The sequence below is a fragment of the Caretta caretta genome, chromosome 13, assembly GCF_965140235.1.
Source record: "Caretta caretta isolate rCarCar2 chromosome 13, rCarCar1.hap1, whole genome shotgun sequence".
In the NCBI taxonomy this organism is placed as follows: Eukaryota; Metazoa; Chordata; order Testudines; family Cheloniidae; genus Caretta; species Caretta caretta.
In genome coordinates, this window is record NC_134218.1 from 38,974,978 (window position 1) to 38,994,429 (window position 19,452).

The 19,452-nt window shown below is 60.2% G+C and overlaps 3 protein-coding genes across 10 annotated transcripts in view; 2 read left to right on the forward strand and 1 right to left on the reverse strand.

Annotated features, from left to right (window-relative positions):
* HOMEZ (homeobox and leucine zipper encoding) lies at positions 1-11,427 on the forward strand. Of its 8 annotated transcripts, none has more exons than XM_075118967.1 (3): positions 1-105; positions 8,932-8,993; positions 9,163-11,427. In XM_075118967.1, the coding sequence occupies exon 3, from the start codon at positions 9,228-9,230 to the stop codon at positions 10,473-10,475; it is 1,248 nt and encodes a 415-aa protein (XP_074975068.1). In that variant the 5' UTR covers positions 1-105; positions 8,932-8,993; positions 9,163-9,227; the 3' UTR covers positions 10,476-11,427. The 8 variants fall into 8 exon arrangements, with proteins under 8 accessions (XP_074975068.1, XP_074975063.1, XP_074975062.1 ...); XM_075118962.1 differs by lacking the exon at positions 1-105 and adding an exon at positions 3,598-3,959; XM_075118961.1 differs by lacking the exon at positions 1-105 and adding an exon at positions 5,604-6,545.
* Positions 1,460-2,655, forward strand: PPP1R3E (protein phosphatase 1 regulatory subunit 3E). The gene is made up of 3 exons (XM_075118968.1): positions 1,460-1,682; positions 1,714-1,939; positions 2,153-2,655. The coding sequence occupies exons 1-3, from the start codon at positions 1,522-1,524 to the stop codon at positions 2,609-2,611; spliced, it is 846 nt and encodes a 281-aa protein (XP_074975069.1). The 5' UTR covers positions 1,460-1,521; the 3' UTR covers positions 2,612-2,655.
* RNF212B (ring finger protein 212B) overlaps positions 10,855-19,452 on the reverse strand; it is a 17,618-nt gene continuing 9,020 nt past the window's right edge. Inside the window, exons 2-12 of the mRNA XM_075118536.1 lie at positions 16,810-16,925; positions 16,416-16,556; positions 15,379-15,879; positions 14,740-14,786; positions 14,196-14,238; positions 13,926-13,983; positions 13,677-13,719; positions 13,379-13,418; positions 13,017-13,147; positions 12,548-12,588; positions 10,855-10,878 (exon numbers count right to left, since the gene is read on the reverse strand). Of these exons, the coding sequence (XP_074974637.1) occupies positions 10,855-10,878; positions 12,548-12,588; positions 13,017-13,147; positions 13,379-13,418; positions 13,677-13,719; positions 13,926-13,983; positions 14,196-14,238; positions 14,740-14,786; positions 15,379-15,879; positions 16,416-16,556; positions 16,810-16,925 (1,185 nt within the window). The remainder of the gene's footprint in view (positions 10,879-12,547; positions 12,589-13,016; positions 13,148-13,378; positions 13,419-13,676; positions 13,720-13,925; positions 13,984-14,195; positions 14,239-14,739; positions 14,787-15,378; positions 15,880-16,415; positions 16,557-16,809; positions 16,926-19,452) is intronic.

The following is a 19,452-nucleotide window of genomic DNA, read 5'->3' on the forward strand; positions in this document are numbered from 1 at the left end:
CCCCCACACCCATTCCCTGGCTGGCTTCCCAGGATCCATTAGCTGCATCTTGTCTCATGAATTATTGATCCCAGATTGGAACATTTTAGACCCTTCACCTCTCAGGTACATGGTGTCCCCAGCTGGGCCTAGACTCCCGGACGCCTGGGTTCCTGCCAGGTTAACTCCGTATGGTCTGGAAGGAGCAACTACCCCACCCCCACCTCCTGGCCGGGGCGGGGGGGAAGGGGGAGCCCTGAGCATTGGAAGGAGGGGAGAGTGCTTGGAGGGGATGTGCCGTTTCTGAGCATTACAGTAATTGCCAAGTCAGATTTTGTGTGCACCTGGACCAGGAGGGATGGAGGGATATTGAAAGAAGGAGAGAGTGGGAGGGAGGAGGGGCGTCTGCTGGAGGAAAGAAGGTGAAAGAGACCGAGAGAGAGCCACGGTGAAGCCCCCTCGGAGCGACAGAACGAGACAGCTCCTAGCCAGAGCAATAGAAAGATGGATCGCAAGGAGACAGAATGAACCAGCGGAGAGTGACCAAGCCAGACAGAGCCCGGCCGGAGCGAGAGAACGAGAGAGTCTGGAGGAAAGGAAAGGAAAGTGGCAGGCAGAGTTACGGCAGGATAGGAGGAGAGAGGAGACAGCGCAGAAGCGACCGAACGAATCAGAGCCTGGACAGAGAGAGACACTCAGACTCTCAGGAAGGGAAGAACCTGGAAGACAGAGTGACGGAGAGAGAACAAACCAGCGCCTGGCTGCAGTGATAAATTGGGACTCTCCAGAAAAAAGGAACAAGAAAGCAACAACAGAGAGATAGAAGGAGGCAGAGTCCAGACGGAGACGTAGTCTCGGAAACTCTGGAAGGGAGGAACGTGGAAGGCAGCGAGGAAGGAGTAGAATAAGCCAGCGCCCTGCCAGAGCAATAGAACAAGACACGGCCGAGACGGAGAGAGAGAAGGAGAATTTCGGGAAGGGAAGAACGTGAAGATAGCAACAGAACAAGTCGGGGTCCAGACAGAGAAACAGACTTGGACTCTCTAGAAGAGAACAATGTGGAAGGCAGCGATGAAGTGGTAGACTGAGCTGGTGCCGTAATGGAGCGATAGAATGAGACGCAGCCCAGATGGAGTGATAGAAAAAGGGAGCACTTTGTTGAAGCAGTAGAATGGACAGAGAGCTAGGAGGACTCAAAACCCAGATAAAGCGATAGAGCGAGCCAGGGCCCAGAAAGAGCGATAGGAGGAGGCCTGGACGGGTGACAGAAGGACACAGGGCCTGGACGGAGGGACAGAATGAGGCCTGGGCGGAGCGACAGACAGGTACAGCTCCCGGATGGAGCAACAGAATGAGCTGGTTCCCAGACAGAGCGATAGAACAAGCCAGCACCTTGACAGACCAATAGACCGACACAGCGCCTGGACAGAGCGATAGAAGGAGCCGGCGCCCGGGGGCAGCGATAGAAGGAGCCGGCGCCCGGGGGCAGCGATAGAAGGAGCCGGCGCCCGGGGCAGCGAGCTGGCCTCCACCCCAGGCCCCATGGCACGCGCTCCCCCGCCCCCCAGCGACATCCCGCGCAACCTGAGCTACATCGCGGGGCTGTACGAGCGGGCGTACTACCGCACAGTCCGGCCCAGCCTGGGCGACGACTCCGACTCCGAGGCCGAGGGGCGGGCCCGGGGGGCCCGGCCACGGGGACGGCAGAGCCGCATGGGTGGCGGGGGGGGGGAGCCGGCGCCGCAGGGCCCGCTCCGCCCCGGCTGGGGGCCCCGGTGGGGGATCCCGCAGCTGCAGCCCCGGCTCCCGCAAGCGGGTGCGCTTCGCCGACGCCCTGGGTCTGGAGCTGGCCAGCGTGAGGCACTACTGGCCGGCCGAGCTGCCCCAGGTCCCTGAGCGCGTCCACACCCAGCTCCGGCGCGATGCCCTGCGCCACTTTGCCCCCCTGCGCCCCTTCCAGGTAACGGGGGGCACGATTGGAGGCAGGGGAGAGCTAAGGGCTGGGGAGGGCAGGGGCAGGCAGGGTGGGGGCAGGGAAGGGGATGAGAGCTGGGGGGCACGTGCCTAGCTCTGCCCCCCCAGCAGGGGGCACCGGGGTCCAGGGTGGGGAACAGCGTGACATTAATTTTCTTTCTTTCTCTCCATCCCCACCCCCACCGCCCGTTTTCTCCAGGACCCCCAGGACCCCCTGGAGGGGCGCCTGCTGCTGGCACCATGTTTCTGGGACCCGCTGGGGCTGCCAGACTTCGGGGCGCGGCTGGGGGCGCAGGGCGTGTGTCTGGAGGGGGTGCGGGCCGGGGGGATGGGGGTGGCGGGGACCCTGCGGGTTCTCAACCTGGCCTACGAGAAGCGGGTCAGCGTCCGCTACAGCTGGGACGGCTGGGCCAGCTATAGGGAGGCCCCCGCTGCCTACGCCGGCCCCTCCGCCGGACCCCCCTCCGACCGCTTTGCCTTCCGCCTGCCCCTGCCCCCTGGGGGCACCCTGGAGTTCGCCCTGCGCTGCCACGTGGGGGGCCAGGAGCTGTGGGACAACAATGCGGGACAGAACTACATCCTGCGGGGCGGGGGGCGGGCCGAGGGGCCCCCCAGTCCCCTGCAGGACGGAGACGGGGGCTGGATCCACTTCCTGTAGGGGGCCCCACATCCTCTGCGGGGACTGAAACGTCGGACCCCAAAGCCATGGGATGGGGGGGCAGAAATAGGGGGTGAGATACAGGGGAGGGGCCTGATGGGTGGAGGGGGGAGACAGGACTTCTAGGATGGGGTGTCCAGCGGAGGGTGGGGCTAGGATGGGGGCGGAACTCAAAACAAAGACGCCCCCCACATCAGGCACTGCCCTCTGGGACCTGCACCCCCACCCAGGACGTTGGGGGAGCCATTGCCTTATAGGGGACACTAAATCCCATCTGAACCTGCCCCCAGCTCGAGGGGAGGGTCTGGCTGTATCAGGGGGGGTGGGGGGCAAGGACATTGGGAGGTCATTAACTGGTGGAACTCCCTGCTGGTGGACAGTGCTGCACTCAACCTGCTGCAAGCCAGGACCAGTCAAAGCCACCCGGCCAATCCGGGATGGGGGTCCGTATCACACTGGTTGGGCCCCTGGGGTGATCCAGGGGGGATGTACCAGGCTGGCTGTTGTGGGCAGGTTTCCCCCACGACCGCAGCCCAGAGGGGGGAGGGAAGGTGCCACGTTCTCCATGGCACATTTGTCCGGACACCAGGGCTGCCCACATCTTGGCACCCAACGCCCCCTCGGACCAGCCCCCTGCTCCCCCAGCCCTGCCTCTGGCCTCTGACTCCCAACCTGCAGCCCCCTGCCGCCCCAGCCCTGCCGGTGCCCCTCACGCCCGACCTGCAGCCCGCTGCACCCTGCCGGTGCCCCCTGCAGCCCCGGGGGCCCCCCTGGCTCCATCGTGGGCCGGTTTCCCCAGGGCAGCAGCCGGTTTCTCTTCCGGCCCAGAGGAGCGTCTGTGTCTGAGAGAACCCAGGAGTCCTGGCTCCCAGGCCCCGCAACAGGGAGGGAACCCAGGCGTCCGCCTGGTGGCCGGGTTTCCGGGCTGGGCTCCGTGGCAGCCAATGGCCGGGCCGGTCCCGCCCCCCGGGCCGCGGCCTCCAATCCCCGCCCGGAGGGGCCCAGGCCAGGCCGAGCCGCGCCGGGCAGGGATCGGGATGGTGCCGGCCCAGCCCTGGCAGCACCGCAGGGAGGGTGAGTTCGGCCGCCCTTCCCCCCCCATCGGCGCTGGCCTGGGTCAACCCGTCCCCGCTTTTGTGTCCGGGCTCCTTGCCCCCTCCCGGGAGAGAACCCAGGCGTCCGGGCTCCCAGCTCCTTCCCCTCCCAGGAGAGAACCCAGGTGTCCTGGGCGCCCTTAAAGGGCCAGTGCAGGGGAAGCCCCGCCCCCTGAGTCTCCATTACCCAGGATGCAAGTGGAGCAAAGTCCCAAAACTTGGGAGGAAACTAAAATCGGAGGAGGAGGGAACGTGTGAGTGGGGGGAGGGGCTGGGGGCTCTTGGGGGAAGAGGGGAGGCTTGGGGGGAACCCCGGAGAGAAAGAGGGGGATTGTGGGGGGTCCCTGGGGGTTGGGGGATACCAGGAGGAGAGACTGAGACAAGGGTCGGTGTCGCAGAGAACCCAGGAGTCCTAGCTCCCCCCACCCGCTCTAACCCACTGGACCCCGCCCTCTCAGAGCCAGGGAGAAAACCCAGGCGTCCTGGCTCCCAGCCCCCCACCCCAACCCACTGGACCCCCCGACCCGCCCTCTCAGAGTCAGAGAGAGAACCCAGGTGTCCTGGCTTCCAGCCCTTCCCCGCCGTAACCCACCAGACCCCGCCCCTCTTACAGCAGGGATAGAACTAGGTGGGGCTGGGGGTCTCGGAAAGTGTAGGGGGTTAGAAGGGGGTCGGAGGGAGCTGGGAATTGGTGAGGAAACTGTCTGTGGGGAGGTCGCTGGGAATGCCTGGGGGAGGGGATGGGGAGTCTCTGTGGGGTTGGGGGAGCTGGGGGATCTTGGGGAGAAGCTGGTGTGGGGGTCTCTTGGGGAACTGGGGAGAAGCTGGGGTTTGGAGGAGTTGGGGTCAATGGGGAGCCTCTGGGGGAGGGACTGGGGAGAAGTTGGGGGTTTGGGGAGGTATCTGGGGTTTGGGAGCCTCTGGGGAACAGCTGGAGAGTGGGGGTCTCTGGGGGAGGAGCTGGGGTTGTGGGTGGCTGGGAGGTGAGGAAACGGTAGAGTTGGAGTTGGGGGGTCTCTGGGGGAGGAGCTGGGGTTGTGGGTGGCTGGGAGGTGGGGAAACGGTAGGGTTGGAGTTGGGGGGTCTCTGGGGGAGGAGCTGGGGTTGTGGGTGGCTGGGAGGTGGGAAAACGGTAGAGTTGGAGTTGGGGGGTCTCTGGGGGAGGAGCTGGGGTTGTGGGTGTCTGGGAGGTGGGGAAACGGTAGGGTTGGAGTTGGGGGGTCTCTGGGGGAGGAGCTGGGGTTGTGGGTGGCTGGGAGGTGGGGAAACGGTAGGGTTGGAGTTGGGGGGTCTCTGGGGGAGGAGCTGGGGTTGTGGGTGGCTGGGAGGTGGGAAAACGGTAGAGTTGGAGTTGGGGGGTCTCTGGGGGAGGAGCTGGGGTTGTGGGTGTCTGGGAGGTGGGGAAACGGTAGGGTTGGAGTTGGGGGGTCTCTGGGGGAGGAGCTGGGGTTGTGGGTGGCTGGGAGGTGGGGAAACGGTAGGGTTGGAGTTGGGGGGTCTCTGGGGGAGGAGCTGGGGTTGTGGGTGGCTGGGAGGTGGGAAAACGGTAGAGTTGGAGTTGGGGGGTCTCTGGGGGAGGAGCTGGGGTTGTGGGTGGCTGGGAGGTGGGGAAACGGTAGAGTTGGAGTTGGGGGGTCTCTGGGGGAGGAGCTGGGGTTGTGGGTGGCTGGGAGGTGGGGAAACGGTAGGGTTGGAGTTGGGGGGTCTCTGGGGGAGGAGCTGGGGTTGTGGGTGGCTGGGAGGTGGGGAAACGGTAGAGTTGGAGTTGGGGGGTCTCTGGGGGAGGAGCTGGGGTTGTGGGTGGCTGGGAGGTGAGGAAACGGTAGGGTTGGAGTTGGGGGGTCTCTGGGGGAGGAGCTGGGGTTGTGGGTGGCTGGGAGGTGGGGAAACGGTAGGGTTGGAGTTGGGGAGGAGTTGGGGTTGGGTCTTTAGCATATTAGGAAGCTGTATTCGCTTATTTTACACAATTCCCACATGGTGGAATTTCTGGGCAGTTCCCTACTAATTGGTCACTGCTGAGGAGGCTGATTGGCGGATAACCACCAGGGACTTGTTGAATCTTGGGTGACAAATCAGGATGCTCTTTTCTGGAGGTGGAGGCGGGGCACCTATAAGACCAAGGCCCTGCAGGGATGTCTGGTCACCCCCGGATTGAATCTAATTCCTCGTTCTTCAGGTTTGTTGGGCATTGTTTGGCCCATGACCTGGTAATTGCTAATCACTCATCCGTTATTTCCGTAACGAGGGGCCCGTCAATTAATAGTGGAGTGGTAACGAATAGGGGCTAATTTCAGGACTGGTGAGTTCTCGGTCCAGCTTGGTGAGCAAGGGAAAGACCCGATTGGCCCCAGTGATCTTGTTAATGTAGGGTCTGGGCCATTGTTACATTTCAATCATATTGACAGGATCAGTGCTTAGTTACTTTAATTAGATTGATTGGTTTACTTTAATGAGCTCTGTTCTTTGAGGAACAAGAACTGTTGCTGTACGTCTGCTGCAGGTTAGGAGCCAGGACTCCTGGGTTCTATCACTGGCCCTGGGAGAGGAGTGGGGGTCTAGTGGTTAGAGTAGCAGAGCTGGGAGCCAGGACTCCTGGGTTCTAGCCTTGCCTCTGGGAGAGAAGTGGGGTCTAGTGTGCCAAGCGTAGTCAGGCCCACCCCTCCAATCAGTGACATTTCTCTGTTTGTCTGTAACGCGATGACCTTTGAATGCTGCAACCAACCGAGTCCAAAACGTCCGGAAATATGGCAGGCATTGGTGGAGAGAACCCCATCTGTTGGAGTGAATCCCGGAGACACAACAAATGCCCTCACACTGACAACCTGCTCGGCCGACATCGGGTACAAAGTCTGAGACCCCAGAGCGAGCCAACGGTTTTAGGGAAAGTGGTTTATGACCGTTAGGATTGCTAAAAATTAGAAAACCAGCAATGGCTCCTCTACTTAGAGCTCTAAAGGTTGATAGTTTGTGTGCTCCGATACCACTGGGTTGTACCTTACATACATTCACGGTCCTAGTTCCTCTGGCTGCGTTGCTCTTCCGCTCATCCAGAATAAGGATTGGTTGATAAACCTCAAAGACTGTGGGATGGAACCGAACTAATGAGGATTCGTAGAGGTGACAGCCAGTTGACACACTAGATCATCCAGTTTGGATCACAAGCTGTTCAATTTACCCATTGTCCCTCTATTTAGCCTTAATAACATGCATTAGACTAAAACGTATTTTCCAGTCTGGATTTGAAGAGCTCAAGATATGGAGATGCCACTTCCCTTGGCTGTTTGGGCCAATGGTTTTCTTCCGGAATTGGGGCTGTCTTTCCAATCGGAATTTGGCTGCCTGCCGCGTTCAGCTGTTGGTTTGGATTCTGCTTTTTTCCGCTAGATTACAAAGCCCTTCAGCACTGGGTATTGGTACGTAGACACCATCGGAGAAGGTGGAAGAATGGACAATGTTCTTCAAAAAAATAGGGTTCTCCAGTGCTCCATCCTCTGGGCATTGGCTGAGCTGAGGAAGCCCTTATGTAGGAGTGATAAGATCTGATTTTGAATTTTATAGTTCACTGTCTATCCTGCCCAGGACCAACAAGCAACCAGCAGCAACCAAAGCAAAACGTCAAACCACGTGGTGTCAACAGTGTCTGCAGACCGAGGATGCGCTGCGTGCCATTACCCAGGTGGTGGAAGCCAGCACCTGGTGTCACAGGGAGAGCGCCAGAGGCTAGTTCATGCCATGGAGATGGCTCTCCAACAGTGGCTGCAGGGGGACCGTTGTTGCCATGTCACTACCTGTGCCTTGGAGACACTGGTCAAACGCGCCAGTCAGTTGGTAGCGCAGAGAGCGCGCCAGCAGCAAGCTCGCACCATGGAGATGCCTCTTCAATGCCAGTGGCAGCTGCAGGGGGACCCCTGGCGCCAGGTTGTTGCCCACACAATGGAAACGATGCTACAAAGCTAGCGGCATCTCCTGGAAGAGCAAGAGCATCATGCATTTGCCTGCATCACGGAAACGAAGCTCCACCATGAGCAACATCTGGAAGACGAAGCTGGCTGCACCGTGGACACTTCGGCCGAAGGTGCTGATGGATTGTTGCTTAAATGGCCCTTCCATGGGAACCTGGCCCATTAGTCACTTACGACGGCAAGCAGCCAGATGTGATCAGGAAGAGGTTACCAATGCGGATCCATCTCAACTTGATCGCACGGCTCTAGGGTGCAGCGAAGACCAGGGGCGTTGGGAGCGATTTCTAGGAGCGGTCGGAGCCGGGGGCTCTCAGAAGCAGCACACGCAGTAAGCCATTTGCACTGAACTCAAGGGGCCAGCCGAGCTCGGGGCTCGTTAGCCTACTTCGAAGTGCCAGCAGCCATGCCAGTTCTCGGTAGGGTGGTTACAGTCCCTGCTGCCTAGAGCCTCCCTGGCAGCGTCGGAGTGGGTCGGCCGCAGCATTACAGAAAGACGGAGAAGCAACCAGTGTGGGCTTGGATAACACCCGGCGCCCGGCTTCCATAAGCGAAGAAATGCACGACCCTCCAGTTTCCAAATTACCGGTCAAATATTTTGTGGTATTAGTGACTAATTAGTAATTATTAGTCAATTATTTAATTAGCCAGTCAATAATCAAGCAATCCTTTCCACGAGCTAATTATTGTTATAACAGTTTGACTGTTTCTTTAATTGTTAACCAGTCAGTTCATCACTGAGCAATCCCTTCTTGAAGGTAATCACCAAGTAATGCAATCGGGGTTCGCTTATTTCTTAGCCAGTAATTACGCATTAAAACAAATTGCATTATTAGTAATTATTGTGTGTCTTGTCCTAGCATCTCGGCAGCCTTGTCACAGACACACAAGCACGATTGCTGCCCCAGAAAACTTATTTTAAGGACCGATCAGCTATGTCCCTAGCTAACAACTGACCCAAAGACGTAATTGGCCCTAATTAGCTAAAGAAGGTAGGAGCTGGTCCTTGAGTCCCCTGAAATATGATGGAAATGAATTCCTGGGTATGTATTTCATTTCATTATTTGAATGTTTCTGAGTTCTTTGAGGCAAGAACTGTGCTGTGTGTTTCCTGCCTGGTGGGGGGTGGCTGCCAGGACTCCTGGGTTCTATCCCCAGCTCTGCGAGGGTAGCAGGGTCTAGTAACTTAGGGAAGGGCGGGAGCTGGGAGTCAGAACTCCTGGGTTCTATCCCCATCCCTTTCACCGGCATGTGTCTCTCTTCTCAGGTCTCAGGCTCCCCGGGGGGACGTGGGGCTGACAATTTGGGGTTCAGACCCCCTTACGGCAGGTAAGAGCCTTCACTCCCCATTGCTGTCTGGGCGGGGGGGCAGCAATCACCCCCAAACCACCCCCTGGGGGGAGGAGATTGCCTGGCTTCCCATAGAGCTCTGGGGCACCCCACACTGCCCTCCTTGGTGTCTCCTGCTCATTGTGTCTCGCACTCTCTCTCCCCACAGCTGTCCCCGTGGGCCAGCTGGCCCCGGAGCCCCAGGCCAAGGACCCCCCGGTGGCAGGGCCAGCCATGCCCCCCAACAAGGAGTCGCCAGGCCGCCCCGGCTCGCCAGCGGCCCTCATCTGCCTGCCGCCCATCTCGGAGGACCTGCAGCTGGTGTGGACCCAGGCGTCCCAGACCAGCGAGCTGGACGGCCACCAGCCGCTGCGCCAGGCCTTCAGCTACTTCCCCTACCCCAGCCTGGCTGACCTGGCGCTGCTTTGCCTGCGCCATGGCCTGCAGTTGGAGAAGGTCAAGGCCTGGTTCATGGCCCAGCGGCTGCGCTGCGGCATCAGCTGGAGTGCCGAGGAGATCGAGGAGACGCGGGCGCGGCTGGCCTGCCGCCAGGACCGCCCGGCCTTCGGGGCCCTGCTGGCCCCCAGCAACCCCCTGACGCAAACTGGCAAGGCCCCAGGCGGCAGGGAGGCCCCTGCAGCCGCTCACCACAAAGCCAAGCCCCAGGAATCCCCGGGGAGCTGTTCGGCTGCAGCCCAGGGGCCCCCAGAGCCGGGGAGAGCTTCTGCGGCCCCCCAACCCAAAGCCAAAGAAATGCTGACACCACCCCCCAGCCTTTTCCCCACGCCGCCCCCTCCGTGCCGGGCCTGGGCGGATCCTCCAGCCAGCGCCAGCCACCTGGACACTGCCTGGGACCTCAGCAAGCCCTGCCGGCTGGGGGTGGCTGACGTCGCGCCGCCCTCCTCTGGAGCTGCCGCCAATGGGCCCGAGGTGTGGGCCCGGCCCGGCCACCCCCACGGCACCCTGGAGGCCCAGCGGCAGCGCAAGAGCCGGCGGAAGAGCAAGGAGCAGCTAGCAGTGCTGAAGTCATTCTTCCTGCGGTGCCAGTGGGCACGACGGGAGGATTACCAGTGGCTGGAGCGGATCACCGGCCTGCCGCGGGCAGAGATCATCCAGTGGTTCGGGGACACCCGCTACGCCCTCAAGCACGGGCACCTGCGGTGGTTCTGGGATAACACCGTGCCCCCCGCCGCTGCCCTGGAGCCCGGGCCCCGCACGGACACGGGCCCGCTGGAGCGGTACTGGGCCGCCCGGCAGCAGCTGCGCCAGGACGACCTGCCAGCCCTGTGCCGCGAGTCGGGCATGGGGGCCCAGCAGGTGCTGAACTGGTTCTATTCCCGCTCGCCCGAGCCGGCCGAGGTGGTGGTGTGCCTAGGCGAGGAGCCCGAGGATGAGGACGAGGAGGCCGGGCTCATGGTGCAGGACGACGGGGAGGAGGAGGAGGACGAGCCAGAGGAAGAGGACCTGGGCGCCCAGGAATGAGGAGTTTCAGAGACTCCCGGGAGGGCGGAGGTTCGGGGGAACCGACCCGTGCACTGGGGCCCTGCTCTGTCTAGTTCTTCCCTCTGCTCTAGAACTCAGATCTGGGTCTTGCATCTAGTTCCCCCTCCCTCTCCAGTCCTGGGCCCCACGTTCCCCCCTGCCTCTCCCCAGCTCTAGAACCCGGGTCCCAGGTTCTTTTCCCTTTCTGTTCTGGAACTTGGTGTCATGCGGTTCTGCTTCATAGCTCACTGTTGTAATTTGCTCTCCGTGCCTCAGGTTCCAGATCTGGGTTCCTTCCCCCCTCATCTTGGTGATCTAGAACAAAGTACTGGTTCCTCCCTGTTCTAGAATCTAGAACCCCCGTGTTCTAGAATCCCAATCACACCCTGGTCCTCTTCCTCTTCTAGAACAGAGGGCCACCCCCAAGCTCTGCCACAGACCCTAGAACCTGGAGCTCTTGACCTAGAACCCAAGTGTTCGGTTCCCTCTACCGTGCTCTAGAACCCAGGGACCATTTCACTCCTAGTCCCCAACTCTAGAATCTATGTTGTCCGGTTACTGGTTTGTGCTCTAGAACCCAGTACCTTCCGACCAGTTGTCTGGATTCAGGTATGCTCCCTTCTCCAGACTTCCCCCACCTCTCCCCCCTCCTTCAGGCGCCTCTGTTTCTAGAGTCTGCCCTGGTTCGTCCCTCCCCCCCTTCTAGATCATGTTACGGCCCTGTCCCCCAGAGACACTTGTGTGGAGGGAGCCGGGTGGGGGCGGGAGCTGGTCTGTCGGGGGCTCCCTGGGTTTGGTTTTACAAACTGGGCAGGAGCGAGGGCACAGAAAACTGGGCAGCGGAGAGCGGGCGCGGGACTGACTTTCCCTGGCGGCTGTCGGTCCTTTCTGGAGTTGTTAATTTATAACGCCCTGCGATGGGAGTTAAAGCGAGGTTTGAAGTTGAACCCCACGCCTGTGGCCTGTGTCTGATTGGCGGGGGGGGAGGGTCTGGATGGGGGGCACGGGGAGCAGGGCTTTGGTTCATTCATTCACTCACGTTCTCAGTTCTTGTTCCCTCGTTGGTAGCTAGCGCACGTCAGTGGGGAGGGGTCCCTGACACTCAGTGGGGGTGGGTCTCCCGTCTCCCCTTCCTCTCTCCTCTGGATTCCCGGTCACTCATTTCCTCCTCTCCTCCCTCATTTCCTCTTCCCCACACCCTCCTTCTCCTTCCGCGCCCGGCTCCTGCCATCCCTGTTGCCCCCTTGCCCCACTCCCTGGCCTCACCCCCTCCCACTAGGGCTCTGGGAGGTTGGGGTTCACCCCCCAAAAACCCACAGTCAAACCATCCAACCCTTCCCCCAGCAGAGCCCCCCAGGGCAGGGGAAGAGCGGCTGGGGGGCAGGGAATCGGGTTACATCCCCCCAGGGTAAGGGGCAGGGGGGTTACAGCTGAGTCTCAGTTCTTTCCCCCAAAACACGCAACACCCCAGTTGGAAAAGCCCAACATTTATTGTCAACCTGCGGGGGAGTCTGGGCTCCAGTGGGGTGCCCCCAAGTGTCTCTGATCCCAGCTGGGGGGTGGGGATAACAGGCCTGGCCCTGGGGCTGGCTGGGTGGGGAGGCAGGTGCATGGGGAGTTGGAGGAATGGGGGACCCCTGGGCCGGGCCAGCGGGGGTAGTATGGGGGGGCTGTTAGGGAGTGTGACAGGGTGGGGAGGCTCCCCTAGCTGTACCTCCCACCGCACCCCGGCACAGTCACTCCGGTCCCTAGGGGGCTGCAGGGGCAGAGTCCGTTGGGTGCTGGGGAGCCTGGGCAGTTTCTGTGCCCCACATGCTACAGCTGGGGGGCCCGGCTGGCACTGGGGGGCCTGCGGGGAGAGAATCCTAGTGAAGAGACAGAACAGCCCCTGGGAGGGGTCCCTCCCCTCTGAGCCCCCCCTCCCCAGACCCCTCTTTTGGGGGCTCACCCCATTCTGAGGCCCCCTCCCCCAGACCCCTCTGTCTAGGGTTGTTGCCACCCTCTGGGCTCCCCTCTGTCAGACCCCTCTGTGTGGGGGATGACCCCGTAATCCGTAATCCAGTCTCACTCACCTGCCATGCTGGGAGGGGATGAGCTGGGGGGTGAACCTTAGCTGGGGGAGAGAAGAAATTACCCAGAATGCTGCAGACAGACATCCTAAATCTGAGCCCCCCATCCCCAGCCCACTCTGCTCCTGCGCACCCTCCAGCTTAACCCCCAGCCTGTTCAGCCCCCCAGCTTGACCCCTACCCCACCTCCGAATCCAGTCTCCCCTGCCCCCCCTCACCTGTATGGGTCTTGGTCTCTCTGCGCTTTGGCTCCCCCGAGGGGTGCCCCTCTCTCTCAGATCTGTTAGGCAGATGGGAGGGGTTAGTGGGGCAGATTGGGGATGCCCTGTGGACCCTGCTATGGGCTGGGAGGGGCATCCCCTGACCTCTCATTCCCATCCCTCCCCAGGTCTCCCAGGACGGGGTGTGGGGCTGGCTGAGTTGGGGGTCCTGGCTGCCATTGTGGGTCCTGTGTCTCATCCCCCTGGCTCACCTGCGAAGATGCTCGGTGCCAGCGTGGGGGGGCCCCGGCCCTGCCCAGCCTCACCTTCCACTGGCCCCTGCCCAGGGGGGCGCAAGGGGAAGGTGCCCAGCCCAGGGGTCTGGTTGGAGGAGGAGGAGGCCCTGGGGGGAGAAGAGAGGAAGTTAGTGGAGGGGGGAAGAAACAGAGAGACCCCCCCCCGGGGGAATCCTAGGTCCCAGACCCCCACAACCAGAGAATCCCAGCCCCATAGACCACCCCCCCACTGGGTAATCTGAGTCCCAGAGACCCCCCCCCCACCTGGGGCAATCCCAACCCCACAGCCCGTGCCCCCCAGGGGGATGCAGGGGCACCCCACACACACACACACTCACCAGTAGGACAGGCTTTGGGTGGAGGCTGGAGACGGGGTGGCTGCAGAGCAGAGGGCAGACAGTTTAGGGGGGGTGTCATGGATTTGGGGGGGGCCCAGCCCTGAGAAGGGAGAGTGAAATTGGGCAGGGAAAGGTGGGGAGCGATCCAGTCCCCTGGTGGGGAGGTGGGTGGGGGGCAGCCATGGCTCTGAGGCCTCATCCCTGTGAACACAGTTGGGCCAAGCTGAGGTCAGTTCTCAGACTGCTGTGGGGCTGCCCTCTGGGGCCCCTGAGCTAGCTGGCCCCCCAGTCCTCTCACCGATGCTGGAGCCAGTGGGGGTTTGGGCAGCTCCTGCAGCCTGCTGGGAAAAGGAGAGATGGAGTGTGTCAGAGTGGGGTGCCCGGGCAGCCCCCCCATGCTCCCCCACAGCTTCTGTGGTCCCAGGCACCCACACACCCCACATGGCCCCCAGCTCCTGCACGGCCCTCATGCCCCCCATACCCTGTGTAAGTCCCCAGGCCCCCCCCACAGGCCTCCCACTCCCCAAGGGGCACGCGGGTGACTCACCGGCCAGCTGGGGGTGCTGGAGAGGCGGTAGGGGATGGACTCCAGTGAGGAGGAGTGGCTGTGGGGGGAGAGACCTCGTTACATGGGTCACGGGGGGCACCCCCTGCATGGGCACATACACAGCAGGGCTCCGCTCTGCCAGCAAGGGGCACAGGGACACACACACACCCCGCAGGGCTCAGCCCCGCCCGCAGGGACACAGACCCCCCCCACCGCAGGGCTCTGCCCCGCCAGCAGGGGGCAGAGACGCACGCACACATGCACGCTCACCTGACCACTTGGCTGCAGAGCTGGGTGCGGGGCCGCGGGGCACCTGCGAGGAGGGACGGGCATTAGCTCCAGCGCCAGGTGAAGACAGGGAGTCCAACGCCTCACCCCCATTCACACACCCGCCATCCCCCACTGCCCTCGCACACCCATTGCCCCACGGGTACCCCTTGCAGGCCCACCACCCCACAGGCACCCCTGGCCCTGGTATGCCTGCTGTCTGTGGGCACTCCTGGCCCTCATATGCCCATCACTCTGTGGGCACACCCAAGACCCTGTGGGCACCCCCCAACCTTGCATGCCCACCACCCAGTGGACACCCCCTACTCTCACACACCCATTCCCCCACAAGACCCCTCAGTGCTTGCACACCCACTGTGCCACACCACCCACCTCACATTCCCAGCATCCCCGGCCCTCACATGCCCAGCGCCTATGCGCACCCCCACCTTTGCACACTCACTGCCCCCACCATGCCTTCGCACACTTGTCACATTTGTCCTATTTCAAGGAGGCTCCCTGGTGCCCCCCCCAGGGTTCTCCTTACCACTCTGTGAGGGGGAGGTGATGCCAACCGGCCGGGGGGTGCTGCCCCTGCCCAAGGGAAAGGGACACAACTCAGGGCTGAGAGGATGGGGCACCTCCAGTGCCCCAACTCCCCATACCCCCATCCAGCACTCCACCCACCCCACCCCCGCCCAGCACCCCACTCCCAGTGCCCCCAACTCCCCATCCCCACCCAGCACTCCACTCCCACCTCCCTGCCCAGCACCACACCCCAGTGCCCCCCAGCTTCCTACCCAGCACCCCACTTCCAGTGCCCCTAACTCACCACCCTCCTCCAGCACCCCACCAGTGCCCCCAACTCCTCATCCCCCACCCAGCACCCCAGCCCCCATTGCTCCAACTCCCCATCCCCCCGCTCAGCACCCCAACCCCAGTGCCCCCAACTCCCTGCCCAGCACCCCATGACCAGTGCCCGCAACTCCCCATCCCACCCCCGGTGCCCTCAACTCTCCACACACAGCACCCCACTGCCAGTGCCCCCAACTCCCCACACCCTCCCACCTGGCACCCCCACTCCCACCACTCCCCATCCACTGCCCAAGGCTCCCATGTCAGACCCCACTCCTGCCCCACAGACCCCCCAGGTCACATGCCCTGGGCCCAGGAGGGGTTTGCTGACCTGCTGCCCTGGCATCGGCTGGGCGAGGCCTGCAGAGAGAGGGGCAGAAGGGGGGTTAGTGTGTCCCGGGGGCAGCAGAGAGACGGGGGCACAGGCTGCCCATGGGGTGAGTGGCACAGATAGACAGACAGCAGGCGGGACAATGCACAGACAGACAGACAGTAGTCAGGCGACACACTGACAGATGGACAGACGGCGGGCAGGATGACACACTGATGGTCGGACAAACAGCGGGCGGGATGAAACTCTGATGGTGGGAGGGCAGGATGACACATGAAGGATGGAGAGACAGCGGGTGGGATGACACACTGACGGATGGACAGACAGCAGGCAGGGAGGACACACAGACAGACGGACAGACAGCATGCGGGATGACACATGAAGGATGGATAGACAGTGGGCGGGAAGACAGACAGCATGTGGGACAACACATGAAGGATGGACAGACAGCGGGCGGAACGACACACTGACAGATGGATGGACAGCGGGCGGGATGACACACTGACAGATGGATGGACAGCGGGCAGGAATGACACACAGATGGACAGACAGACAGCGGGCGTGATGACACACTGATGGACACACAGTGGGTGGGATGACACAGACGGACAGACAGACAGAGGACGGGGATGACTGATGGACAGACGGACAGCGGTCGGGATGACACACTGACGGACCGACAGACAGCGGGCAGGATGACACACTGACGACCGACAGACAGCGGATGGGGATGACTGACGGACAGACAGACAGCGGACGGGGATGACTGATGGATGGACAGACTGCGGGCGAGATGACACACTGACGGACTGACAGCAGGCGGGGAGGACGCACAGAAAGACGGACAGACGGGCGGGATGACACATGAAGGATGGACAGACAGCGGGCGGGATGATACACTGACGGGTGGACAAACAGCAGGTGGGATGAGACACAGACAGACGGACAGACAGCAGGCGAGCTGACACACCAACGGATAGAGAGACAGTGGGCGGGGAGGACACACTGATGGACACACAGTGGGTGGGATGACAAACCGACGGACGGACAGACACTGTGGGGGATGACACACAGATGGATGGACACACAGATGGTCAGACACACAGACAGCCCTCGCCTTGAGGATGCTCAGATATTTCTTCAGCTCGCCGTTCTCCTGCCTCAGCGCCTCCAGCTCCCTGGGGAGGGGAAGGATACATGGGGTCAGAGGGGCTGGGCACTGCCCCGCTCTGCCCACCCCTGGGTCCCCCCACATGCTGGGATGCATGCACAAGTGCCAGGCTTCGTGCATGCTGTGCCAAGCAGGCCAGGCGCCGTATGCCAGCCATGCCCCAGGGATGGTGGGTGCTCTGCCCACCAGCGTGTCACCCATGACGGGGACATGGGGGTGAGTCATATATCCCTGGTGACCCCCAGTGGCTGGGCTCTGACCTGTCACGGGTGGAGAGTTTCTGGCGTGCCTCCTGCAGGGACCCCTCAGCCTGGGATGCCCTGTCCTTGTAGAACGAGAGCAGTCGCTCACTCTGCGCCCGCTGGAAACTCCACACCTGGGAGACAGACACAGGGAATGGGGCACAGGCCGGACCCTCTAGGGGGTGCTGGCTCCCATCCAGCCCCAGGGCGGGGACTGGCTGGCTTGCGGGGTGGGCAGGGAATGGAATATGGGGCCTGTCCCCTCTGGCCCGAAAGCAGGGACTGGCTGGTTTTGGGGGAGGCAGGGAATGGGACATGGGGCTTGTCTCCTTTAGTGGGCACCAGCTCCATCCAGATCCACAGGGGGGACTGGTTGGCTCAGGAGGTGAGATCCAGAAGCGAACAATCTCTGGGACTATCAGAAGTGCTGCTGACAGCTCTAAAATCCCCTGTGATGATTAACTTTCCATCTCCATTCATCTCCCTCCTTATCTGGCTTCGTTAGGGTAAATAATTAGCAGGGGCATGGGGGAGGAGTTCCAGCAAAGCCCTTGCACTGATTATTAACCAGTCCCCAGCTTGGCTATTAACCCAGGCATCTTTGCCTGACCTCGAATTCCCCCGGCTGCCTCACCCCTTCGAAGATGTGGGACCCTGCCCGGAATCTGGGCCCCACTCAATCCTCTCTGATAACTCAGCAGAGCGCGCTCACTGGTGGCTTCTCCTCCATCTTTGTTGTTCCCCTGGCTCAGCTCTGCCCCTTTCCTGTCACAGGCGCCCACCCAGAGCTGCATGCGACCTGCCTTGATTGGTCTCCACTCCACCTCCAGAGTCTTCGGTGTAGCCCCCTGAGCTCGCTTTCAGCTGCGTGTCCACCCTGACCGCTGGGTCCGTTTTAGAGTCCCTGCTGGCCTGGCCTGCGTGCCTCCATCCTGGCTGGAGAACTTAATGTTTGTCTGGGTTGAAATGTCGTTGGGTGGAATGGGCCCAGCTCACCCAGTGATCCAGGTCACCATGGGCTCGTCACCACTTCCCACTCTACCAACCCTTGGTGCATTAGCAGACCTGACCCCAGTGATCTTATACTGACTTCCCATCAGTGAGGAGCATCCCAGTGTCCTAGAAACGTTGCCAAGGCAGGACCAAGTAAACCTAGACCAGCCCTGATGCAGGTTTGTCCAACCAGATCTTTAAAATCTCCAACAGGAATCCTCAGTCTCCCTTGCTGTGGACTAAGCCCCTTAAGTCTTCTCCTACAGTCAGTGAACATAGAGAACAATTGATCCCCGTCCTCTTTATAGCAGCCCTCACCAGATTTGAAGACTGTTCTCACTCCCCTCTCAGTCTTCTTTTCTCATGCCTAAACATGCCCTGTTTTCTTAACTTTTCCTTGCAGGTCAGGTTTTCTCACCCTTTGATCACTTTTGTGCTTTCCTCTAGACTCTCTCCAGTTTGTCCCCCTCTTTCCTAAAGTCAGGCGCCCAGAATTGGACACAGTACTCCAGTTGAGGCCTCACCTGTGCTGTGCAGAACAAGATAATGACCTCCCATATCTTATAGACAACGTACCCATTAATATGCCCCAGAATATTTGACTTTTTCTCAACTGCATCACTATGATTCACTCAAGCCCCCAGTGCCTTTGCAGCCGTGCTATTTCATACCTAGTCCTTCCCTATTTTGTAGCTGTGCATTAGATTTTTTCCTTCCTAAGTGAAGTCCTTTGAATTTGCTTTGCTGAATTTCATCTGGCTGAAGTCAGACCAATTCTCCAATCTGTCAAGGTCATTTTGAATTGTAATCCTGTCCTCCAAAGCCCTTACAACCCCTCCCATCTTGGTGACAGACGCAAATTTTAGAAGCATGCTCTCCATTCCATTATCCAAGTCATTAATGCGAATATGACCCTGTCATAAATATAAAGGGAAGGCTAACCACCTTTAAATCCCTCCTGGCCAGAGGAAAAACCCTTTCACCTGTAAAGGGTTAAGAAGCTAGGATAAACTCCCTGGCACCTGACCAAAAGGACCAATGAGGAGACAAGATACTTTCAAAGCTGGAGGGGGGGAACAAAGGGTTCTCTGTGTGTGTGTTGTCTTTTGCTGGGACCAGAGCAAGAATGCAGGTCAGAACTCCTGTAAAGGGTTAATAAGCAATCTAGTTAGATATGCGTTAGATTCTGTTTTGTTTAAATGGCTGATCAAATAAGTTGTGCTGAATGGAATGTATATTCCTATTTTTGTGTCTTTTTGTAGCTTAAGGTTTTGTCTAGAGGGATTCTCTATGTTTTTTTAATTTGATTACCCTGTAAGGTGTTTACCATCCTGATTTTACAGAGGTGATTCTTTTACTTCAATTAAAATTCTTCTTTTAAGAACCTGATTGCTTTTTCCTTGTTCTTAAGATCCAAGGGTTTGGGTCTGTGTTCACCTATGCATATTGGTGAGGATTTTAATCAAGCCTTCCCCAGGAAAGGGGGTGTATGGCTTGGGGGGATTTTGGGGGGAAAGACGTTTCCAAGTAGGCTCTTTCTCAGTTATATTTGTTAGACACTTGGTGGTGGCGGCAATAAAGTCCAGGGACAAAAGGAAAAATAGTTTGTACCTTGGGGAAGTTTTAACCTAATCTGGTAAAAATAAGCTTAGTGGGTTTTTCATGCAG

Coding starts and splice junctions, on each gene's coding strand:
- PPP1R3E (XM_075118968.1), top strand. CDS start 1,522: ATGGCACGCGCTCCCCCGCCCCCCAGCGACATCCCGCGCAACCTGAGC. Junction 1,683..1,713: donor GGGGCCCGGCCACGGGGACG/GCAGAGCCGCAT, acceptor GGGGGGGGGGAG/CCGGCGCCGCAGGGCCCGCT. Junction 1,940..2,152: donor CCCCCCTGCGCCCCTTCCAG/GTAACGGGGGGC, acceptor CGTTTTCTCCAG/GACCCCCAGGACCCCCTGGA.
- HOMEZ (XM_075118960.1), top strand. CDS start 7,691: ATGCATTTGCCTGCATCACGGAAACGAAGCTCCACCATGAGCAACATC. Junction 7,996..8,931: donor TCTCAGAAGCAGCACACGCA/GTAAGCCATTTG, acceptor CTCTCTTCTCAG/GTCTCAGGCTCCCCGGGGGG. Junction 8,994..9,162: donor TTCAGACCCCCTTACGGCAG/GTAAGAGCCTTC, acceptor CTCTCCCCACAG/CTGTCCCCGTGGGCCAGCTG.